This window comes from Micrasema longulum, unplaced genomic scaffold, assembly GCF_059751315.1.
Source record: "Micrasema longulum isolate JH-2025_06_02 unplaced genomic scaffold, ASM5975131v1 h1tg000806l, whole genome shotgun sequence".
Taxonomy (NCBI): Eukaryota; Metazoa; Arthropoda; class Insecta; order Trichoptera; family Brachycentridae; genus Micrasema; species Micrasema longulum.
The window spans coordinates 205,612-231,632 of record NW_028277998.1 but is presented as its reverse complement, the minus strand read 5'-3'; the positions used below and the strand labels follow the sequence as shown (position 1 = coordinate 231,632).

The following is a 26,021-nucleotide window of genomic DNA, read 5'->3' as shown; positions in this document are numbered from 1 at the left end:
CGCTACGATTTTTTAAAGTTTAGTATTTCTGAAATAACTCCGCGTGTGACGTCAGAGGTTCATTTCCGCTTATTCTCATTCAGTTCTTTCTATTGGTCCAGAAACGACAAGCAGATCTGAAATCTTCCATAGCTCTCAGATCACAGGTTGATTCATATGAACCAGTGACGTCATTCAAAGTAGTGCGTTTTTATGAAAATATTTTTTATTATTTTTTCCGTACATTTTCAAGAAACTTTTCTGCACAATTTAATGCTCCAATTTTTACCCCAAGCAAGGAAACATTTTTTGTATCCAATTTCCCGTAGGGCTGAAGTTCCTCATTAGTATTTGACTTTAGTTTTGAAAAAGTAATTTTTTATTTGCTCCACAACAGGCCAGGAAGCCTAATTACAGTGGTGAATTACAGCACGAAATATCCAGGCTTGAGAAAAATCACATTTATTTTTTGTGTTCTCACCGGGAATCGAACCCGGAACCTTCCATTTGTCAGTCAAGCGTCTTAACCACTACACCACGGAGGCCGCCCTAGATATGGAAGTGTAGATAATTCAGTCAGATAAATTTTACGTCAATAAAAAAGGGTTTCAGCTCTTCACGTCACAAAAGTCAACAGATTAAGTCAAAGAGTCGAGGAAATATCGATGTTAAAACAAAAACAGAATGGTGAATGGTACACAGTGTTTAAAGTTACCACTCAAACCAGTCAGACAGATCATAAGCCCTGTTCATGCCTAGATTTCCATATTCCCTTCTCAAAAATGATTTTTCCATTTCTTTATATTTCTATATGTAACACATTTATAAATTTTAAATCCTTGTGAAGTGAGTTTCGAGACTCTTTTTTCGTTCTTGTTAATCTCTTGTTTTCATCATCATCATCATAATTCTCTTCCCGCACCTAATGGTTCATAGGGCACTGCATTGGTACACCAATTGCAGAGTATCTCGACCATTTTTTTTACACGAAGGTAAGATGATAATTCTTACGCTTCAGGTACCAGTCCAGGGACTATATATAAATATTTCTTATCATCCATGTCGGGAATCGAACCCGAGACCTCTTGCATGGTAGGCCAACGCGCTGACCATTGCACCACGTGGCCGACATTTTTTTTCATGTCTGGTTATTTATATGTATGGTATTGTTGGTTGAATTTTATAATGCTGCTTATTTGATTTAACCCCTTAGTAATTTTATGAATAGAAATTGCATCAGTATATTTTATTTGTTGCTTTACTGTAAGAAAGCAAATACGCACGCTATAGAATTAAGAATAGTCCAGAAGGAGCGTAGAATCATATTTGAATACATCGGACTGTGTCCAATAATTCCCTCACTATGCCTCACATTCGCCGCGCGCATTTGTGATGCCGCCGCGTAAAGTTGCACGATGAGAAAAAATATAATTATAACACAAATGTACGGTAAAAACAAAGCAATCTGTTAATTTCTCTAAAATTTTATTGTGCACGCGGAAATATTGATTGACACAACAGAGTAGATAAGTAAAGGGTCATTCAATAAGAGTAATTGAATTAATGAACTTTAAACTTAATGTCAAACAAATTTTATTTTACATAAAACGGATATTTTTATAACATGTAAAATAATATTTGATGTTTTAAAGATAATGTCGGTCAAGGGTCCACGATAGATTTATTTAATCCGAGATCCAATTTTCATTAGTTCTCTCATTAGATGAGCAAAGTATGGTAAAAAAATTTACTACCCTGGCAACACTAACGAAATGTTCATTTTGTTTCTTCGACAATCTGAGAGATAGAAAAATATTTTAATTTTTAAGTAATGCATTTGTTACATACACATTCCTTTGCTAATTACACATGAAATGTGATTGCATCCTGTTTCTTCAAGATCCTGGGAGTATTTTTACACTTTAAAAGGACACAACACGTCATAGTTGAATTCAAATCAGGAGTTGCGTACTGAGCGACGTCTACAAAGAAACTAATGGGTCAAAACGTAAACCTACTCATTTATGAGTAGTTTAGTCGCCTTCTGTTTGATGTGTGTATGCGATTTCTGGACCATTCTTAATTATTTGGTTTTAATTTATTATGTTTTGTCAACACCCTATAAATAGTTTTTTTTTCATTAAATATTTGGAATGTGCTTTAAAATTTTATTGTCTATCACCGGGCCTTACTTATAAACAAATAATGATGATGATTACGATGTAATAAGAATTTTCCCGTTGGAAATATTTTTTGGGATTAAAAATAGCCTGTAACGATTGCCGGCCTTCTAAAAAATAAGACGACTTTTATTCTATGTCGACGTGGTACCGTTATTCAGTTTTAATATTTATTCATTTTTCCACTAAGAACTTTCCCAAAGGAGAGGGACGATTTTTTCTGGACAAAAAGTAGTTTTTGAAACTTATTAGTTTTTCGGCTATCTCTATTCTAAAAATCACGTCAATCAATCACTCCGTTGCGACGTGACGGGAACACAAACTATCAAACACATTTAGTCATTTAAATAGTAATACTATGGATAGAATATATGGGGTAGTCCAGTGGCATTATTTCGTAAGTAAATTCATTTGTATCGTATGAGAAAAAACGAAAGCGAAATACCATTTCGATTGCATTAGAGTGATATATATATATGACAAACAAACAAACTTACGAAACCATATTGTGACAAAAAAAGGCGTCAGCTCCCTTCCATACTCTTTTATACAAGATTTGTTGTTTTAGAGTGATTTATTTTATTTTTCGTACATGAGGATAAGAACTTGTTGCCGCAATATTATATGAGATAGATCTTTCACTTGAAATTTTTAAAATACGGAAACAATCTGATTAGTGAATAATAATTATCATGATCAGCAAATTATAATGAAATACGATATAATAATTGAAGTATTTTATTTATATCCAAAAATATTTTTTATCAAAATTGAATGAAACATAACAATTAAATAAAACAAAGTCAATAAGAACAAAATTATTATTTTTAGGTCTGTAACTTTTGATTTGTGATTTCCATCACAAATTTTAACTGGGTGGGTATAGTATTTTTGGCAATGAATATTTTAATGACAGATTCAAAATAACTTTAGTATGGTTCTAAAGATATTGTTTTATCAAATACATTGATATTTTTAAAATACATTTTGGATAAAAATACTTTCAACATTTTGGAGTTGTTCAAAGTTAATTAAATTCCAGCATTAAGATTCTGAATGCATTCTCGGGGATAGAGAAATCATTAGAGATCGTTCAAAACACCAACACTACAGAGCGATTCAAAACGCTCTCTGGGGGGTAGAAAAAGCGTTGCAAGTACATAATTTACGTACTAATTACGTGCTAGCAACGCCTAGCCCCTAGATACCTTTCAGAAGCGCAGTACGATTCCGATTACTATGGGGGCTTGATATAATTATTAGTAATTTTCTATGCGGTAAAATCTAATTTTCTCTACGAATACAAAAAAAGTTAAGTACCTTAATCGGTAACTTTAAATTGAACAAGTTTCGAAAAAAAAACATTTGAATGACTCATTTTATACAGAAAATTTAATTTGACTTTATAGATGACACAAAATTTCTTTGTCAATTACCCATTATAATTGGGGCCCAGGTATTAAATTTTTAAAGTAACAAATAAATCGAACCCAAAAATGCCTTACTAATTTCTAATACAGCGATGTAAATGTGAACGCGCTCTGATTCCTCTTGGAAAAGTAGATGTTTAAAATAGAAGATTGTCTATTGTCTATTTCGGAACAAAAACTTTTTGCTCGCGTCGCCAAATGTCATATCGATGATTCACCTGACAGTTCGTGTCATCTGTTGAATTGTTGCGGGTTTTGCTACCGGATTTTTCAAAGAGTTAATAATGTCTTGAAAAGACATCGTAACACTGTTTCGCCATCATTTATTAACCGTTTCGTTTTAATTGATTTTTTTAAATGTAGGTCAATATCTGTTTTTTTCTTTGTTTAAATGTTGACTTTTATTATTATAAATGTTTGTGTTCCCACACATTTAGTAAGTACTTAAATTAAGTCATAAATCATTATTTGTGACACAATATTATTATGAGACGTGGTGATCATTACTTTGTACTGTATTTATAGGTTAACGTTATAAAAAATATATTCGAAAGCATTCCTAGCTGCATAACATTTTGTATAATTTTATTGAGTATTCATGGTGATGATCTAAGATTTTTGGACACCTTTCCACAAAATATTTCCACGCTTTATATACATATCCCAAATACTTCATCAATAAGATAGTGTTAAATATAAACTTTCACAAGTATATTACTAGAAATAAGGATAGAAAAAGGCTGCCAATAAAAAAAAAACCATCCCAAAATTACATTATGTTATATATAAAGGTTTAAAAATATCTGAATAGATGCTTGAATGAATGAAGAATGAAAAGAGTTTGAATGAATTAAAAAATAAATGTTATGTATACTGTAAGATGATTTAAATTGATATGTAATTAATGTAAGTGTAAATATTAGTTTATCATATACTAATTTATAATCTAACTTAAGAAATAAATAATATTAATAATAATTTATCATATTAACATACACAGTTGATAAATTCTTGACTATCTTACTAGTAATTTAACCCAGATAAATGTTCTTTTCATAACCGAGCAGCTTAGTATGACTATGGTTGAGCTATTTAAATAAACTTTTTTTTCAATATTCATATACACAAGATGAAAATGTTGCATGTTATTTTAATTTCCGGTGTTAAGGTTTTTTATATAGGAACAAAAAGTGTCACATATTACTCCTGTGTTATGGAATCTGCTGTATCTAAAAAATAGGTAGTTTGGAGATAAATGGCTTTAAAGTTTTTAAGGCATTTTGTTATATTCCTCGCAAACTAATAGTAGGAATAATTTAATATTTGGTGAGAAGTTAGATTTAACTTTCATTCAAAACATAAATAAAGAGAAAAAAATCTGTTCTGTATTTTAAATAGAATTCATGAAACATGTTCTGAGGTGGTATTCCAAATGCTCTCGCGGCCGTATTTTGTTTATAAATACATGAGAGAAACTGTTTTCTCGTGCCGCGAGAGCAGTTCAAAATAGCACCCCTGGCGGATTAAAAAAAAAGTTTTTTGGTTTGTAAAGGCTATATGCTGATTATATAATAAAGGCACTGGATTAAAAGTACTGTTGAAAATAAAATATTAAAACAAGACAACTTAGATATCTTAGAAATTAAAAAGCGATTCATAATAAGAAAAAAAATATATAAGCAAATAAACAATATTTCCTTTAGTCCACTCCTGTCTAGTTTTAAGCGTATCCATCTCAAATTACGCTTCCCATCCTAATAAGACAAGGAGACTTGATTTATTAGTTCCATACGAAGCACAATATTGATTGAATAAAATAGTATATATACCTTGATAAAAATAGCTTGTATAGATTTGAAACCGGACGGTAGAAAAAATAAGTGATGTAATAAGTTATATTTACATATCGTGGGTATGCTGGAAAAAAATGTGAACTCGAAAATGTGCGGATTTGACTTAATGATGCAGTTTTGTAAAGTTTTTAACGTTCTGCAAACTGGCATAATACACTAAGTCATGTTAAATTTAATATATCTGTAGTTTTAAAAATAAATTAAAGGTTAAGTTGTATACCTGGTATTTTATTCAGGCTTTAAATAACTGAATATTTACTTGATATAAAATTAAAAAACGGAAAAATTAAAAACATGTTCTTAAATAAGCACCCAATATCTTACTATATTTAAATAAGATATAAAAGAGTAAAATTGAAACAAAACTGGAATGCTTGATTTCTCTAAACAGGGATTTGAGAGTTTTTACTTTTTGCCAGTATACCCACAATATAAGTTTTTTATTTTAAAAATACTTGATACACTTCCACTTATTTGTTTGACCAATTTAGCGCTTTCACCCTCTAATGAGCATCTTCAGACTGGTGTCAGTCTTCTTCAGGAAGATCCTGAAGAAGACTGACACCAGTCTGAAGATGCCCATTAGAGGGTGAAAGCGCTAATTGGTCAAACAAGTGAAAGTGTACCAAGTATTTTTAAATTAATAACTTATATGTTTGAAACTATTTTAATATATCACTATTTACTTGATTAGCGCCCTCAATTATTTTCTATAAGATATTTTATTCTAAGATCCTGAAGAAGACTGACACCAGTCTGAAGATGCCCATTAGAGGGTGAAAGCGCTAATTGGTCAAACAAGTGAATGTGTACCAAGTATTTTTAAATTAATAACTTATATGTTTGAAACTATTTTAATATATCACTATTTACTTGATTAGCGCCCTCAATTATTTTCTGTAATTTTTGGCTGACTGTATATTTACGGCCTCGTGGTGTAATGGTCAGCGTGTTTGTCTAACATGCAAGAGGTCTCGGGTTTGATTCCAGAGAGTGTGTTTTCGGCGAGGGTGTTTTCACACTATAATATTTCATAGTCCCTAGACTAGTACCTGAAGCGTAAGACTGATCACCTTACCTTCATGTAACAAAATTGATCAAGATATGCTGTGATTGGTGTACCAATCCAGTGCCCTATGCACCATTAGGTGCGGAAAGGGAATGGTTATGATTTTTTTTTAATCCATCAAAACGGTTAGTTCATTTGTGATTATGCCTGGAATAGTTGTCAAAATTGTGTCTCTCATTTAAGAAATTATGGCTGAAATGCCTTATCTAAATACATAGATAAATGTTGAAATTTGTTGCAATGGAGAAGGGAAACATTTTTGAGAAGGGGATATGGAAATCTGGGCATTTATGATCTGTCATGGGCTGGTTTAAGTGGCCACTTTACACACTGTGTAACATTCACCATTCCGTCTATGTTTAAACATCCATATTTCCTTTTTGTGAAGTAAAATAACTGAAATATTTCAGATTCAAAGCAGCCATGGAATATAACAGAGCTAACGGGAGTAGCACTCGCAGAAGAGAGTTGGACAGCTTCGGTTTACCGGATGACGGACCCGCCGTCTTCACACGGGGCCGAGGAAGAAGAAACTCAGGCGGGTTTGTGGACCTGGGGAACGAATACCAATATGGAGCTGGAGGACATCAGGCTTCGGGTGCTAATGAATTATTCGCAGAAGAACAGGTACGTAACTATTTTTGTCGTATTTATCCTTTCTTTTGTTAAAACATTTAAGTTTGTAAGTGAAAATTCTTGATGGAAGTTCATTGTAATTTATTATATAAATAAAACACGAGTGGAAAAAATCAAATAAAATACTTAAACTCATTAAAATAGCATAATATCAACTCATTAGTTAACCCAAAGATTTTTTTTTGATAATGATCCTTACGATAAAAATAACTTTATTTAATTTACTTACATATAACTTTGAATTATCTATCCTTACCTCTGTTTTGTATAAATACATTTAACTCTTTAATAAAGATACCAGTCTCGAAGATGTTGCGAAAGCGATGAAACCGGTCACCGGATATTCCAAATTTGTGGATTAAAGTAACACTCGTGTTTTATTTATATAATAAAACTTTCTTTTGTTATTTGAATGCGTGTACTTTTAATAGAACAGTTAGAGTTAGTGTGTACTTTTAATAGAATAGTAGGACCAATTTAATAGGTCACATTTGACATTTGTCGGTTTTAGCTTCATAGTGAGGTGACCTGCTTAAAAACATCGATTAAAGTGAATGAATCGATTCGGACTTCAAACATAATATATGTGAATTGAATTCAGTTACTATGAAAAAGTACTTATAGATACTGTAATTTTATTTTTTAAATCATAAGTCGAATCCCTGTCCCATTATTATTTTCTATCGTAAATTTAAGGAACAAAATAAGATAAGTACATCATTTAACAAAATTATCAACATTTGATTTTTCTGGGTAACATTCCTAGTGTTTAAAAAGAAAAAGGGTTCACTGCTGTAACATTGTAACGACGTTTAGAACAGAATTATGTTAAGAATGGTTTTTTAGTGAAAGTAAATCGTAAAATTACCTTCTTTTGTCATTATTACAATAAATATGTATAGCATAGCAATATGGCAGGCGCCGTGGCGCAGTTGGTTAGACGGCTATCTGTGAAACTGGCGTCGCGGGTTAGATTCTCGCCAGTTGCAAGAAAAAAATCAAAGAAAGATTTTTTTCTCAATTGGTCTGGGTGTTGTGTTGTATTTTTCATTACCTCCTTCTATATCCCCTATATCCCACCTGCTGACAAGCCTCAAAATAGAGGCTTAGCGGGTTATTCCTTTAAAAAAAAAAAAAACGTAATTGAAAAAAGTTAAGCAATTGTGCAGTTCTAAATTTGAAAAATTAAATAATATTTTATTACCGCCCTTACTAGGTTATGTTGTTGAATTTTGATGAAGTGTCAAATGTGACCTATTAAATTGGCCCTACTGTAATGTTTTGTTTACCTGTTTGTTTATAATATTATTTTTTTTCATTCTTCCTTTCTAGAGCGGGATCCGGAAGGACATGGCTGTAGATCTTAAACCAACTCTGTATTCCTTTTTATGATTATGATGACTAACTAACTTTTTATGATGTTTTCTTCGTGACATTTTGTCTAATATGATGTTTTAACAATCATGAATAGGTTTTGTGGCCAGTATTGTTTCCTAACATGAATTTTATTTACAAATTTATGCATAGTTTATTAAGTATCTAAAGCTTTTGACTATCTTAAAATAATCATTTTGATTAAATTTTATCAATTGAGATATTATTAATGATCAACTAACTATCCAACTACTATTTATAGCTATGCAAAAATTATCCAAGCTAATCTGCATGAGATTGAGTGAAGAAGTCAAATAAATATAAAAAAAACACATATCGTCATGACTAAAAATGACCACTTACTTCCACAACAACTATTTGTTTATTCTATGTAGAGGCAAATGAAGAATACATTTTGAATTGTTATACTCTGTTATTTAAACTATCTATTTCAATCCTCTCTTTGTTTTTTCTAGATGATAACTACTTTTTTTATTGACTGAGATATTATTCATATTAACTGAGATATTATTTAAATTTTTAGGGTGATGTCCCTTGGTGGCGATCAAACTTCTTCATTTCCCAACCCGTTTTGTTTGGCACATGGGATGGTGTATTTACATCATGTATGATCAATATATTTGGCGTCATCGTGTTTTTGCGATCAGGTTGGATTGTGGGACAAGCGGGAGTTGTGAACGCCGTATTAATAGTCTTGTTTACAGGTACTATACATCCTTTAATTATTGTGATAACGGCTTTTATTGATTTATTTTTACTAACAATAATCCCTTTTCCTGTTGAATTAGTTAAACAAGCTTTACATCAAACATTGTTTCCTTTTGAAACCCGTTTTATAGAATATTTTGTGCATTTCAATGAATAATTATTATATTGTTTTGGAAGAAATCCTTTTTATTTGTAATTCATAAAATAGTTCAAGATTTGCATAATTGAGAACATGCGATGCTTGAAATAACAATTTGTGCTTCTATTGGATACGATAAAAATTGACATCAAATACCGCACTAGTATCTGAAGACTTTGTCGATGCTCACATACAAAGAAATAAATACTCCTTCACAAATTAAAAAGAGCATATATTATTTTTTGAATCGGCATTAACATTGTGACTTCTAAACACAATTTGTCACACCACGAGTGTAAAACTAAAGTATGTGCAAATTTCTCATTTTTGAGGTTTAAATTCTAAACAATAATATCTGTCACAAGCTTAGAAGTGTAAAAGGGAAGTTAGTTTAAATTAAAACATTAACGCATTAAAAAATACAGTTTTTCAAGCAAACCCCTCTAGCACATACAGTGGTCTATACCAGAGCACTGCCGGATTACTGGAAATCACTAAAAATGGCGCTTTAAATGGCAGAAGCTTTGTTTTATTTTATACATATATGTATGTAACACTGTATTATTTATTACATTTACATGCAGTTGAAGTGTTAACATAAACTAAAACTACAATAACGAAAAAATTAAACTTACAATACAGTACTACTGTAGAGTATTTACCGAGCTACCCTCCTTCGTAGCTGTGTATATAAAAATGCAGGATTACTAGCAGGGCCGAAGAAATGAAGTGCTAGGTTATAGAGGGAGTACAGTACTATAGTTTTACACTCAAGGTGCGATTTGTCCTTTGCTGAACCCCACCTTTTTTCTAGTGCCATCTGCTACTATCCCGTTTTCCTTCTATAATCCAAAATAACCCATCTTTTGGGCAACTGTCCTACATCCAAAAATACTGTGATGTTCTTTTCCTCCATGACGCTAATTGCTTTTTGCAGAATTGAAATACATATTAGGAGCAATCCTACTTAGATTTGGTACTACCTCACACTTTTGTTTTTAGTGTTTGTTGCACTGGTGTCAGTATTATCTGCTGTCGGTATCTGTGAGAGGTGTCGCATAGAAAGTGGGGGAGTTTACTTTTTACTATCTCACACACTCGGATCCAGATTCGGCGGATCCCTGGGATTACTGTATTGCTTTGGACAGGTATGATCAACAGGACACAACTAATTATGTTTCTCAGGTTTTTTTTTCAAGTGTCAGTTTCAAATTTGTTCAACCAATCACAACTGAAATTTACAAATTCCCTTTATGTGAAAATTCTAACAACTCGTTTTCAAGTTTTTATAAAACCTGCTGAACCATAATTAACATTTTAAATATTGCGTGAAGAAATAATTTACTGTTAATTACTTGATTATATAAATGGAAATGAAAGCAAGCTCCATTAATTTATACATTACTTGATGCAAAGTGCTTATCCTAAGAATGTGCTTCATCTAAAAGATGCTGGTGGTAAATTATTCACTTGATTATAAAACGTCTAAATAACTTGTCAATACAATTCAATAAAGCTAAAGAGTGAGCATAAATTGTAATTTTTTTTACTCAACATTTAATTAGGTTGAATTGACTAAACCGTATTTGTTTTCTTCCGTTTTTTAAACAGTTTTATAATGTCGAACTATGAAATGTCAATTATAAAACTGTTTGTTTTTTCATCATTTGATGTTTATTCATCAGTGTGGCCTTTCGATTGTTGCGAACTCCTGGATTTAATAAATATTATTATACCAGCACGTAGAACTAGACAAAATAGTCAATATTATTGTCACCCTTCTTAAACCAACTATCTTTGTCACTCACCTATACCATGTATACACAGACTAGGAAATTAATGTACCTCTCATATCTACATTTTTAACATGAGTCTGTAAATTTAAATCATCTGTTTATAAATATTTTATGATGTTCCATAATAACAATTAACATTTTTTTTGCAAAAGCTTCTTATGCTAAAGATCTGATTTTAACTCATTTTATATTCATAATATACCGATCTTTTGTATGCTGACATACATACATGTATAGATATATTTTTCTTGTTATTTTTCTTTTTTTACTCATGTTTAAATATTTTTTTTAATTTTTGTATATCTAACTAACTCATTATATTGTTATATTTTATATTGTTAAGGGCACTTGTGCTGTATAAGAAATAAATGAATAAATATGAAGCCAAGTGTAGTCGCATGCAAAAAATTTAAATCCACACGTTTACCACTCTCTACCCCCACGAGATACTTGAGAATAGCACCCCAGGACATATTAACACAAAGAGAATTTGACCCATTTTTTTATGAACATTTATGTAATGTTACTTTGTATTTAAAAAGACTTGATTAATATTGATTCTGTGTGATCCACGAGTGAAAATGCATCTGGAGAGGGCTCTTCACAAACGAGTATGGAGGATTAAATATTAAAAAATAACACGTGGTCTAAACACCATTAGCTGTAAATATAAAAGCCTGATTTGATTTTGCAGGCTGTCGGTTGTGCGCTTAACGTCTTGGGATTCGGTGAGTCGATGGCTGGACTTGTAGGACTAGGCGACAATGTATGGGCCGCCCGAGGGTTTGCGGGAAGCGCCGTCGTGCTACTGGGCACTATAAACGTCGCTGGAGTCAAATGGGTCGTGAAATTACAGTTTGTTCTTCTTCTTGTCCTTTTATTGGCTGCCCTCGACTTTTCTGTCGGATCTTTTGTACATGTCGATATGGGTTCGTAATAAATATACTATTTTTTAATTCTGCTAAAATAATATTGTTCTGTTCGATATATATCATAATAAATTATTTGTAAAAGAATGTTAATCTAAAACAAGTACATATCGTCATTGCGCAGGCAATATCTGTTAAGAGACATTTAAATCATTTTTAAGGAGATAATTTAAACAGTTAACCCTTTGATGATTTTTTCACATATTTTTTTATTCATAACAAAAAGGAAAAATGTGTAATTTTAAGATGAAAAAGTATTTAAGTTTATTTTATTAAAACAAAATTGTGTAATCTTCATGAGAAATTGAAAACACTTTAAAAGAAGAAAATTCGCTTAACAGATATTGCCGGCGCAATGACGATATGTATATGTGTATATAAATAGAAATATTTGTAATTGGAATATAAAAAACTATCCTTGTTAAGAATCTATGGTAACCATACTATAATATAAGATAGACTTACATACTTTAACATTTAATCATCTTTTACTCTCCCATTTTTACTTTAATAATTTAATTTAATAAAATCAGTTGAAATCACTAAACCGAAGTCCTCTGATGAAATGAAAAAAGATCCAATATTTTTTTTAGATATGTAAATGAAATATTAGTGTTTTTATAATTTACCTAAACATTTCATTTTTGACGAATTGTGGCAGAGCATGGTCTAACCACTGGACCACAACTCGGTTCTTTTTGTATGTCTTATGCATAATCTTTTATCAGTCATCTGTAAATATTCTTAGTAAAATTCATAAAAACCTGTCACAACTTGATTCATATCTATTTAGGACTGGATTTTCCTTAGTGGGAGAGATTTGAGTAGGAAACTCTTTGATGATTTTCCGAATGTTTGAGTTTACTGTTTACCATATTGATGTGCCATATACATGTTTTTTAAAATTATTTTTTTTGTTTCTGATCCTATATTTGTGGTGATATACTCATGTGTCTGTGTCAACTAATTGCTCGTCCCTTCTCGACACAGGACTTTTAGTCCCATGGTGTTGGGATTTATGTCTCAAATAATGTGTAATAAACTACATGTATGTAAATAAATAAATTTAAAAATAAAATTGTTGTAAATAGACACAACACTGAAAAATTCTCTTTTTATGGAAACTTTAAAAATATGGAAGGAGAACGAAAGCTAAAATATGTGGAGTTATTTTAACCGTTTTTTTTCTAATTTTAGAAAGTGGATTTGAAGGGTGGCTCAGTGGGAATATGGTAAATAACACATGGTCAGAATACCACGATGGCTATACTTGGTTCACGGTGTTTGGTGTTTTCTTCCCCACCGTGACTGGTATTCTAGCCGGCATCAACATGAGTGGAGACCTTCGCGCTCCTTCTACCAACATCCCGAGCGGTTCCCTCGCTGCTATCTTCACCGGGTAATTATTTAAATATATTCCATTATCAGCAAGCGTCGTCACACAACATGAACAAATAAACATGTGTAACATACTAAAGTACATAAAATATTTAACAAATATTTAAATAGAGTCTACAAACCAAAATTAAGTAAACGAAAACCATATAATTATTTTTTTAAATGCAATTTCTCAATGTACCTTTCTGTAAACTCAGAAATATTTATATTTTATTCATTCACAAAACAAATTTTAGTTTCCAGCATCTAATATACATTTTGATAAATGAAAGTAATAACAAATAAAATAAATAAAACAACTTTGTTTTTAACCACTAATTTTTATTTTTCACCGACCGGTTTCAAAGCGAACAAGCTTCTTTGTCAAGTGTTTGACAAAGAAGCTTGTTTGCTTTGAAACCGGTCGGTGAAAAATAAAAATTAGTGGTTAAAAACAAAGTTGTTTTATTTATTTTATTATAATGAATAACTACAAAGTTAGTGCTTCAAATATAAACTTTATAAAATAATAACATTTGACTTCTCGAGTGTTTTTACGGGTTATACCTTTTGACAACTTTTTTTTTAGCACTTTTTGACAACTTTTCAGATAGCATTGATGAACTCCTCAAGGCTGTCTGAGAAATTAGTCAGAAGTGTTAAAAACAGTACTGTTTTACATGTTTGGTGTGCGGCAAAACTAACAATATTATTATGGAAAAACTTCAAAGACAAGGAAAATCTAAGGCATTTACTTGAGACTCGACTTTCCTGGTATTGAGTCCTTTTAAACCAATGAGAAAGTTCAGAGATATTTTTAATTTGTTGATTAGACAGAGTTTTGATATTTTAAAATCACATTATCCTTGACGTTACGAGTTAAAATCGGTGAGTTTTCCTGACATTTAAAAAGGGAACCCCGTCCCTTGAAAACACGCCAAGCATTGCTACCCTGAAATTGGAAATCTATCACAACACACTATTGATTGGCTATTCTAAACATGTGTACACCTGAACCTGTGACCTTTCAAAGTAATTAATTTTTATTAAAACATATTTTTACTATTTTTTTCATACATTTTGGAGAATAGAAACTTCGCCGTACAATTAAATGCTCCAATGTTTACTGAGTGTAAGAAAACATGTTTTACATCCAATTCACCGTAGCACTGAACTTCCTCATTAAAGTATTTAGTTTTACAGAATACAGATTATATCATGGACTATGTTTTACTAAATTTTTTACTGATATTCATCCTGTTTTCTAGTACTTTCCTGTACTTGGTATTTATCGTGACTCTCGGTGGGACATGTCGGAGATCCGCTCTTCTGGAAGACTCATTCCTCACAGCCAAAGTATCTGCCGTGAAAGTCCTACTCCTGGCTGGACTCTATGTTAGCTCCATGAGCTCCTGCCTCGGAGCCATGTATGGAACTCCTAGAGTTCTCCAGAGCATATCTAATGAAAATGTTATCCCCGGGCTCGGCGTGTTAGGCAGAGGTGTAAGTATTTTCAATGTTTGCTTTAATATGCCACCAAAGTAAATATTGTCCTCAAGCGAGAAAACAAGTCACAATTGTTATTATTCATATTTAAAACAGCAAGATGTGACAGAAATAAAATTCTTAATATATATGAATAAGCTGTTATGATAAAATGTATGTACATCATAAATTCTAGTTATAATATAATAATACTGCATGCATACATTTTTAATGTGGAAATTGTTAATAAATATTCCGGTATTTATGCTTCATTTAATTGTAGTAAATGAGAATTCAACCCTTTCTCTGCCTTCAAAATTGGCATATTTTATTTATTAGTTTCAACACTTATTTTGTTAGTGACCATGAATACATAGACTCTATACTTGATGAATACTTTAGCCATGAACCTTTTTGATAATAAATAACTGACATATGTGGAATACATAGACTCTATACTTGATGAATACTTTAGCTATGAACCTTTTTGATAATAAATAACTGACATATTTGGAATACATAGACTCTATACTTGATGAATACTTTAGCTATGAACCTTTTTGATAATAATAACTGACATATGTTAGCACCGCGGTGAATCCAAATTATTGTTTATGTTTTATGTTATTTTGCCTTAGTTTTTTGGGAATGTGTCCGACATTGCAACTATCCTTGACTCATGCATTGATTCTTTTACAAAATTAGTTATACCAAATTAAATACTATATCAAGGAACTTTAAATCCTTTGAATTCATAATATTTACATTTTCAAACACAGGTGTATGGCTCACCGAATCACCGCTAACGCGCCGAGTCAGCTGAACGAACATGAATATTTTGTTTAGCGTCGCATACACGTACGAAACTCACAATGTACCGCTGTGAGCTGCTAATTAGAAATTTTAGTTGCAGCTCAACAGCTCAAAGCGTTCTAACCATTTTTTTGAACCGGCTCAGAATTGAGTTACGCGTGCCTATCTCACCCGCATCAATAAAGGTTTCAGCTCCTTAACTTCACAAAAATCAACACATGGAAGAATGAAAGAAATATGGCAAATATGGAAATATGTTCAAATATAAGCCAAATGGTGAATGTTACACTGGAAATTACATTATTTCACACAATTGGTTGGAAATTAGACTAATTCAAATTCCAGACTGCAACTTTAATTGTTTTTTCATATTTATTTATTTACTTTCTCATGTTTTTCAGCGAGGTCCAAATAAGGTTCCAATATACGCAATGGGTGTTGTTGCCATCGTAACCATAACATTTATCCTTATTGGTGACATCAACCGACTGGCCCCTATAGTAACAATGCCTTTCCTGATAACCTACGCTTGCATCGACTATTCATACTTTGCACTCGCTCAAACATTTGATCTCCAGCATAAACGAGAATTGAGGTAAATTGAAACTTCATTACATAACACTATTTTTTATTTATTTTTTTCTAAATATGCCATACATGACATGTAACCCTTTAAAGAATTGAATAGAGATAAATAGATTTAGACCAAAATATGTATTCTTTTGTTTTTTTTATTGCTGTTTTGTACATATTTTTTTATATTTTTTTTTTTATGGACTACAAGCTGAACCCGTCAATGCTTTGCTATTGCTAGATTTGAGTACATACTCGTAAATATATATATATGTATTAAATTAACACAGTCGAAAGTTTGATATCAATTTTTGGATTTACATAGTTCAAATTAGATACAGCAAACCCCTGTTTTACCTTTTTTCAAGGGAGCAGTAAAAATAGTCTTAAACTGAGGAAAACGCTAAAGTGAGGAAATGAAAACTGTCATAATTGGGGATTTTTCGGGATTGGGGGGTTTCATTAAAAATATTTTGTATTTTTTCAATCAATACCACATTTTATTGAATTAAAAAAAAAACATGTTTAAACAATTTTATGTAGGTACTTAAACTACTGCTAAAAACACGAAAATAAAAATTTGAATAAAATGCAAATATGATTTTTTCACAGAATATTGGGAAATTTTATTTATGTGGTATCACTTTTTTTAGTATGGCACTACAGAATTTCAACTGTCATTTACATTGCGGCAAAACTGTTTCACACTTTTATGATAACTGTTTTAACTATCTTCTTTTCACATTATGTTTATAACTACAAATAATATTTCTATAGCCAAATTCTTAAACTTTCTGCATCGTAATTTATTGATGTAAAGACTTTATTCTTCCTAAACATGCGTCAACTGCATGTCACTATTTAGTAAAATGTCAAAATTAGACACTTAAACATGCTCAATTACACTGCACCTACTTTGAATTTAGTTTGAGACAATAATTTACACATTTTTTTATTTACCTTGATTTAATTCTCCATTCACGCGGCGGCGCACGGCTTGTTGCCTTTTGACAGATTGAATGAGTTTTGAAAAAAAAATCAGCGAAAAATCAGGGTTATGAAAAACGTAAAAAACATTAATTGGGGGGAATGTTTGAATGAGATGAGTTCTCCTATATGGGGCTAAAACGTGGACAATGCGTGCCTACGAGAGAAAGGGGATCGATGCATTCGAGATGTGGTGTTGGAGAAGGCTGCTGCGTGTGCCTTGGACAGCCAGAAGGACGAATGCATCGATGCTGGAAGAGCTCCATATTACAACTTGTCTATCAGTGGTGTGTTTGAGAAGGATACTGTCTTTCTTTGGACATATTGCTAGACGTGAGCCAGACAATCTAGAAAAGGCAATAATGTCTGGCCGAGTTTAAGGTAGGAGAAGCCGGGGTAGAATCCCATATAGATGGACTGACCAAATAAAGGTGACTACAGGGCTAAAATTTGATGAGTCAGTTCGTCGGGCTGAGAACAGACTGGAGTGGAACAGACTAATAAGAAGTGTTCATGGTGATCACGATTCTCAGCATTGAGGGACCGACTTGGAAGAAGAAGAATTTGAATGAGAATGCATGGAAAAAAATGGGACCTAAATATTTCGGTGTAAAAAGCGGGAAAACGTAAAATCGAGGAACGTAAAAATGAGTTTTAACTGTAAATACATTTGAAAATATATTATTTTACTGAACTAAATAGTTGTTTTCTTATGTTGATATTTCGAGGTTAGCTATAATGAACTTGGTTATAAATATTTGCTTAAAATCTGAAAAACCTTTAGGTTCCAATCACAATCTCAGCATCGCGTAAATCAAGACGACTCCCCACAAACAGGGACAAGTTATGGTTCCACAACAAATGATCTGGATGTTCTTTTTCCAGAAAGAACTCGACATAAGAATCTTACTGTAAGTATACTGTGCTTTCAAATTTATGTTTGTCTCTGACTAGGTTAGAAAACGCAGCCTATTCCTTTGTAATACTATTTATAAGACATAAATGACAGAAATTTTACTAAAATGACATGTAGCTAATGCGCTACCGATGAGTTCGCAGGTCTACCACTTTCACTAGGTCGTCCTTTCTGCTAGTTGTAAAGTAGCGGAAACCGAAGAGCGACATTACAACCAAAAGCCAAATTGACTCGTAGTCCTGAAAAGGACTTTTAATTCCAAAAGAAAACGCCACGGTAAGGTGAGAAGTCCAGTTGTCAAATCCGAGTGCAAGTGAAGGTCTTGTAGAGTAGTCGGTATCGGCGGAGAGTAGAGCGGGAGATGATTCAAACACGAGCAGTAGAATGAGTCTGATTTATTGTATGGCGCTGCGGCCTATTTATATACAGACAATGCGCGCGGCCTACATCGGTTAACTCCGATCCGCTATTGGCCGACCGATCTATCTGTCTCTCTCTCGCCACGTATAAGGACTACCTCCCCATGCCACCTAACCGCATTAGGGTGCAGACTGTGCGGTAAGCAACATATACAGAACAGGAAAATATTACATAAATAATTAATATGACGCAGCAATATTTTTATGAATTATAAATAATTCCTATTCCTTATTCTATAGGCCTCGGTATAACGAAAACAAAAATTAAAGTCTTTATTGAGGGGGAGTATTTCGCATTACAGTATACCGAGGTATAGTTATTATTTAAAGGCTCCAGGAAGGGCCGCTGAGCTTTTTCTGACGTCCGTAACATGACATTTGACCACCGAAATGCTTTTTTTCCCCTTCTATTTCTAGAGCTATAACAACATCTGCATCAATTTTTAAAATTGTGTTAAGCTCAAGTAAGCCAAGTTAATAATAAGTGTTATGGTCTTATTTATCTTAAACAAAATTTTACATATCAAAAAATACAATTTATTGAAGAAAGGACAGACACAGTCAGGACTAAACACATATTGAGGACCTTTGAAATGAAGATCCCGAGGATGACAGGAGCTAAAACTCTAAGAGATCTCATGAGAAACACCAGAATAAGAGAGATATGTGAGGCTGAGAACATTGTCTCCCTTATATTGCACTGCATAATCGGCTTCACGGGACTCGTCCTCGTGGAAGACCTAAAAGCTGGAAGGACAGCTGGAAATCCACCTCACAGGAGGAAACAACTCTCTGGAGAACAGACCACATAGGTCTATAGCGAGGAAGAAAAAAAACACTGTTTATTGAAATTTGCTTTCCGCTTGATTAAAATTATCTGGATGAATCATTCTCATTCTAAGCCCTCAAAATATACCAAAATATTCCATAAAATTAATTAAATTTGTTCAATAAAATATTTAGTTTTTTTCCTTTTACTCTGCTAAAACATTTGATAATGTTTAAATAATATTTTTTTTTTTTAAGGCTTACTTAATAAAAAACAGGTTTGGTTTTCAAAACTGGTCATTATCTATTTTCTTAATGTTTTTAATTTTTAAATTACAGTCATCGTCCCCAACATTGGCATTCCCTCCTCAGAACATCGCTAATGTAGCCACTTCACCTCTGGGAGACACGGAACCCATAACACAACAGGCCAGAAGCTCTCACATCCACTCTAAAACTAAGAATTGGTATTCGAGCCTCTGCAACAGGTGGTTATCACTTGGCGGGGTCAGTATTGTTTGTTCATTTATTGAATAATTTATTAAACTACACATATATTTGAGAAAAAAAAAAATATTATACATTTAATTTAACTTTTAAAATCGGTGACAGCCGTTTTGGTTCATAAGTGCATTGAAGCAAACTTGATAATGTTTGAAGCACTAACTTTGTATTACTCTGTTAATTATTCTGAAGGATTAAAAATGTAATATAAATAAGGTCAAAGGTTTGTTTTTTATTTATTCATTCAGCATTTTTTTCAGTTTTCTAATAATCCTATTTGTGACACTGACCCTGACAGTGTCGTAGCTTTGGTAATGAGTTACACAGGTATATGAGCCTACAAAATATGAATCTCTTTCTTACTAAAATTTTTGCATGTATATCGTGATTTGCTATCTCCTTTACAAATTGTTGAGGGTGACGTGATATTTGGTCTTTCTGAGATGCATCTAGTAAGGGAATGAAATGTATGTTTATTATATGTTAGTGAACCCTGGAATGTTTGGCTTATCTGACTGAGGCCTCGATGAGAATTTTTTTTTTAACATTCGCAAATATCAATGTGAAACTCTTAATTCACATTTTTTCAGGTCGTTGTGAAGATTGTGATAATGTTTCTGGTGCACTGGGGTTACGCCATTGGCTGCCTGGTGGTTATGTGGTTAGTGTGGCTGTACGTCGGAACAGCCAATCCCGCTGTCAAACCTGGACGTACTGCGGAGTTTAAATTTCTCATCTGGCTCAAGAATGTATTTTTACAAGCAATGGGGTAAGTTGAATGGTAACTGAGCCATTCATAAAGCAAAGGAAATCACACATTTATAAGAACAGTGACAATTTACAAAGTTTTATGATATTGTGTAGTTTCACAAATAATAATGGTTCACATTTAGTAAATTGTCGCCTGTATTATTTTTGGATCACAAAATTCGTATAGACGGTGAATGCAAGGTGAAATAAAATACACGCTTATTGAAAGTCAATATATACATACATATATGAATAAACGAAACAACACAGAGAGATAATCAAATTTCAACAAATAAATACACATTCTAAAAATATGTAATCAAAATAAATTAACACAAATAAAATAATATTGTCAGTTCCATATTCTGCTGTTTTCCATGTACTCATTTAGTCCGTAATAAGCCTCTTTTAGGAGTACGCCTTTTATACAAATGTTGAATTTATTGTATATATTTAGGACATTGTCGGTATTCTATTGTAGAAACGTACGAAATGCCCCACAAACGATGTGCTTACCTTACCTAGCTTTAATTTCAGGATTACTAATTTTTCTTTACTTTTAGTGTTATAATCCTCTCCTCTAAAGCGCTTTAATTTGAGTAACGCAATAATATTCCCATCAATGTTAAACTAAAAGAAATATAAAGTCCCACTATGGACAGTTTTCAAGTCTTTCAATATTTTTGATGGCCTTAATCATTCATTTTATAAACCTAAACGACATCAGAGTGCTGAATTCAAAGATGAAGTCTTTGTAGCATCGGTTTTTTCTTCCTGAAATTAACTCTGACATTTGTAACTTATTCAATATGCCAATTAATATTTCCTCGCTTGCTACACATCGCACATGTAATCTTATTGTTGATTATTGAGTTACTATTATAATTTTCAGAAAACGAGTAATGGAGTTCGAACAGTTTGTTGTGACCCCAGTTCACCCAGGCGTAGATGTTCAGCAATCCCAACTAAATGAAGATAATGAAGACTTCTCTTCGAGGAGAAGATATCACCAGTCAGCCACTGTACACGGCCATTACGTTAATGTCGACTAATCGCTGTTGAATTCATTCGTTAGGGTATATTTATGAGATTTTACAAATATTTAATACGATAACGATATTTTGTTTTTGTAAATAGTTATTTAATACTAATTACTTGATGTTGTATAGTATAAAATAACATGTAACATATGTGGCTTATTAATGTGATTGTGTATTTTACTGTACAAGTCGACCAAATGAATAACTGCCAATATTTCTTAATTCCATGGCCAACTGCCACCGTCACAATTTTATTATTTTTACAAGTTTTAATGCTGTCAAAAATAAAGGAATACATTCTTATTTTTACACATTTTTTTAAATAGACTTATTATATTATACTAAGTGAAATGATTTACATTTGACAATTTAGTATATTATGTTTAATAATTCCATTGTTCAGATTATTCCAGTTTTCAAAAATATTTCCTTGAAGTAGCTAATTTTTTTTATTGTAAGTATTTATATTGATTTTTAATTTATTCGATACTCAGATAATTTTTTATTTTATCATATGTTTTGGCATTGGTGAGAAAGACTAAAAAAATAACTGTAAGTAATTTATACATAGAGATTTATTTGTTTTATTTTACCATTTAGGTGCGGTATGTGGTGGGCAAGTTGTGTCCTCTTGTTTTCTTCATTTGGAAAAACGGACATAACTTATGTTCACACTCATTTGTTTTATTTTATCACACAATGTACTACTTTCTTCTATGCACTGAACATAAAAGTGCTGAAATTATTAAGTATTAGAAGTATCATAAAAAAGTCAAACTGTGAAGTTTTATTTTTTTTTGGCAGCTTTTTTGTCATTATAAGATAATTGACAGAAATATAATAATAATATAATATAATAAATATAATATAACAACAAATGTTACCTTTAGATTCAACAGAGGTCAGAGTCAATTTAAAGATGTCTTATTTGCATTGTCTGCCTTAATTATAATCTGCATACATAAGTACATATTATATGACTTTCTCAAATTTCACACATTGGTTTGACGTCATATCTATACAACCATGATTCGCCTGTTATGACTTATTTAAGTGTTGCTGAGTCGTCAGTCACTTAATCCAACATTTGCTGGGCCATGTTTTTGCGATGCTGCTTTTGCTAAAGTTTTAACAATTTTTGTGAAAATTTGCTGATCTTACCAAAACACGCCTTACTAGTTTGTTAAAAACCAAATTACGCTTTGAAAATTGCCGAAAATTGGCATGTTAATTATGAACATGTGTACCAATCTACGAAACTGAAAAACGTCTTATAAATACGTATTCAAATTCAAATATTCCGTATGTTTTTATGTCAGCCTCGTGGTGTAGTGGTCAGCGAGAGGTCTCGGGTTTGATTCCCGACATGGTTGACATGAAAATATTTATTTACAGGGGTGTTTTTACACTATAATATTTCATAGTCCCTGGACTGGCACCTGAAATTTAAGACTGATCATCTTACCTTCATGTAACAAAAATTATCAAGATACACTGCAGTTGGTGTTCCAACGTAGTGGCCCATGCACCATTAGGTGCAGAAAGGGAATAATGAGGATGATGATTTTATCAAACTTTATACATATTTATTTTTTTGGCTTTAGAGTGTTGATGTTTTTACAGGGCTTTAAGTGTCTGTTATCATTAAATTGGTATACTTAATAGACCAGAATCATTTTCATTGTTTAAAAATAAACTAATATCTAATTATCATGGCCCAATTAGAAGACATTGGATCCAATAACAGACAGATCGATACTTGGTATACTGCTTGAATATTTTTTTTAATCACAACATGCACAAATTTTATTGAAAATACTGCAAAAATGGAAACTGTGATTTTTCTTTGAAATGTCAACTTATTTCATTTTGTCACATTTATAACTTACAATATAATATGTTATATTACAAATGGGCTTACTTATTTTTGTGATTTAATTTATATTATCTTATGATTTTAATTTTAAATTCTAACCAAATATGAATATAAAAGTAGGTTTAATTTTATTTTCGTACTACCCTATATAGAATTTATAGTTGATATAAGTGTGTATGAGACATCTTTAGTAGGTTTTTAAACTGATAAATGCATTTGGCCGTGATTTAAATTGTGACTACATTTTTGTAGATACATTTTATGATATACACATTATAAATATAAGTAATCTATGTATTAAAAGTAATTTTTTTAAGTTAAATACCTTCGTTACTTGAATCCACCAGTTTGTTAGATCGATAACCAGTTTCCTATAATCAAAATATTCCATACACATACCCTCTCCTCCAGGAAAACACATTATACTTTTACAACATACCTTACCCCCCTACACAACGATACCAGTCTGCAAATGATGCAAGCGCAACAAAAGTTGTTTTTTTTTTCAATACAATTATAATGAACTTGCAGCAAAAAACTTCTAACACAACTAATTTGAATGTTTTTTTAAAAATTTGATTGGGTCAAATTCATTCGTAAGTTTGATAATCTACAACTTCAAATCTTTCATCACATGTATAAATATGGTGATCTCGTTTTATAAGCAATAGTCTGTTATCAAATAAGAAACAGCACTTATTTTGAGGTATGAAAATATTTTTTCTAGATTTTTTTATGTAATAATATCCCATACAATCATTTTTTAAAGGCTACATAAAAAACACAGACTTTGTTTAATCAATTACTTTATACAATTTTTAAAACTAGCCTAATAAACAGGTGACAAAATTATTATAATTTATTGTGTATCCATACCAATGTGGCACGATTATTTAAATGAACACATTTCAACCATAAATTCAATTACTGGCCTGTCTTATAATTTAGTGGTTAGCGCATTAAGCTATCATGCATGAGACCCCAGGTTCAAATCGTGACTGATAGAACGAAATATTTTTAAAATATCAATGCGACTATAATCCTGATGTATCATTTTACCAAGTGTACTATGTAAATTTAGTTCATCGACTATCTAGGCAGATTTAAGTGCTAGAATCCTGTTTACTGACTCATTGAATGTTTAAATCTGTCATATTTCACCATTTTTGTTTGCACGAACAACTTGCAAAATTATTAGTTTCTGACTGATGTTCCAATTAGGATTTATTCATTGTAATGATTTTAGAGTGTAACCATCGATAATTGAATCTTGTTTTCAGCTGATGTTATCTGTAAAAGGCCGTTAGAAATAAATATTATATTCATAACACAATAAACAAAGAAAAATGATGTGATTTGTGAAATTTAAAAATGCATCACTGCTACCTCACCATTAAGGTTCCACAGTCTGACAATAACTGCTAATCAATCGGACTGCTGTTCAATGAATGTAATCATTATTATTTTATTATTGTATAGAATAATTTATTCTGCTTCAAAACATTATCACTACCCAATCCGAACCCAGTGATACATAAGACACTGCATTGACATTCCAATTGCAGCGTATGTGGATATATATATTTTTTGCCTTTCCTTTTTTTTTTACCAAATTTTTACCCGAGAAATGCCACCAAGTCGATAACTCTCATCCAAGGTTCTGGTTTTATTTCACACACGAAACTGTAGGTATTTTTTTGACTGCAATGTGTTTTTGGTTTTCTGTTTATTTTATCAATCTATCTTTGACCATAGTATTTTGTAAATTCAAATTCATGGTTACGACTGATATTTTCATAAACATAAATGTTATTGTTTGCCTTAAAACATATCTTTTTTTAAAAAATCAAATGAAAACTTTCAACTTTTTAATAGTCCAGAATATTCAAACAATTTTGCACAAGACCTAGCCAATTTTTTTTTTCATATTTATGAATCTTTTGATGCATTTTTACAGAGAACTCATATTTTAATATACACAGGTATAATGTATATTTTGTACCTACAATTTTTTTTATATTTTAAATATAACAATAAATAAACTTATCTTGTGCTACAAAACGTGATGTAACTCTTAAAATATAAAAAGCATTTATGTTATAGATAATAAATGGGCTATTTTTAAGGATTGTAACATTTATATTAACGCACAACCAACATTATCAACTGACATTTAAGTATTTTTATACTAGATATAAGATTGCTTGTTGTACTGACCAAATTACAATAAATGTAATAAGAGTAATTTGTTTTTACGTTACCTTCTAATTCTGGCTACGTATTACGTTGTAACAAATGCAAGCGGTACAATTATTTTTTAGATCGCTTTTTCACTCCTAAACCCTAATTTTCAAAACACCAATTTTTATCTAATACTAGATCAAAATATGATCTGTCAA

At 31.6% G+C, this 26,021-nt stretch overlaps 1 protein-coding gene across 2 annotated transcripts; it reads left to right on the top strand.

The window, feature by feature from the left end:
* The first annotated feature begins 3,785 nt into the window (after window positions 1-3,785).
* LOC148278941 (solute carrier family 12 member 8) lies at window positions 3,786-22,052 on the top strand. Of its 2 annotated transcripts, none has more exons than XM_088230679.1 (12): window positions 3,786-3,948; window positions 6,922-7,138; window positions 9,066-9,246; window positions 10,392-10,537; window positions 11,880-12,114; window positions 13,312-13,513; window positions 14,760-14,994; window positions 16,191-16,384; window positions 18,134-18,260; window positions 19,792-19,959; window positions 20,547-20,725; window positions 21,599-22,052. In XM_088230679.1, exons 2-12 carry the CDS (start codon window positions 6,935-6,937, stop codon window positions 21,756-21,758), a joined length of 2,031 nt encoding a protein of 676 aa, XP_088086805.1. In that variant the 5' UTR covers window positions 3,786-3,948; window positions 6,922-6,934; the 3' UTR covers window positions 21,759-22,052. The 2 variants fall into 2 exon arrangements, with proteins under 2 accessions (XP_088086805.1, XP_088086806.1); XM_088230680.1 differs by lacking the exon at window positions 3,786-3,948 and adding an exon at window positions 4,006-4,025.
* The last annotated feature ends 3,969 nt before the right edge of the window (window positions 22,053-26,021 follow it).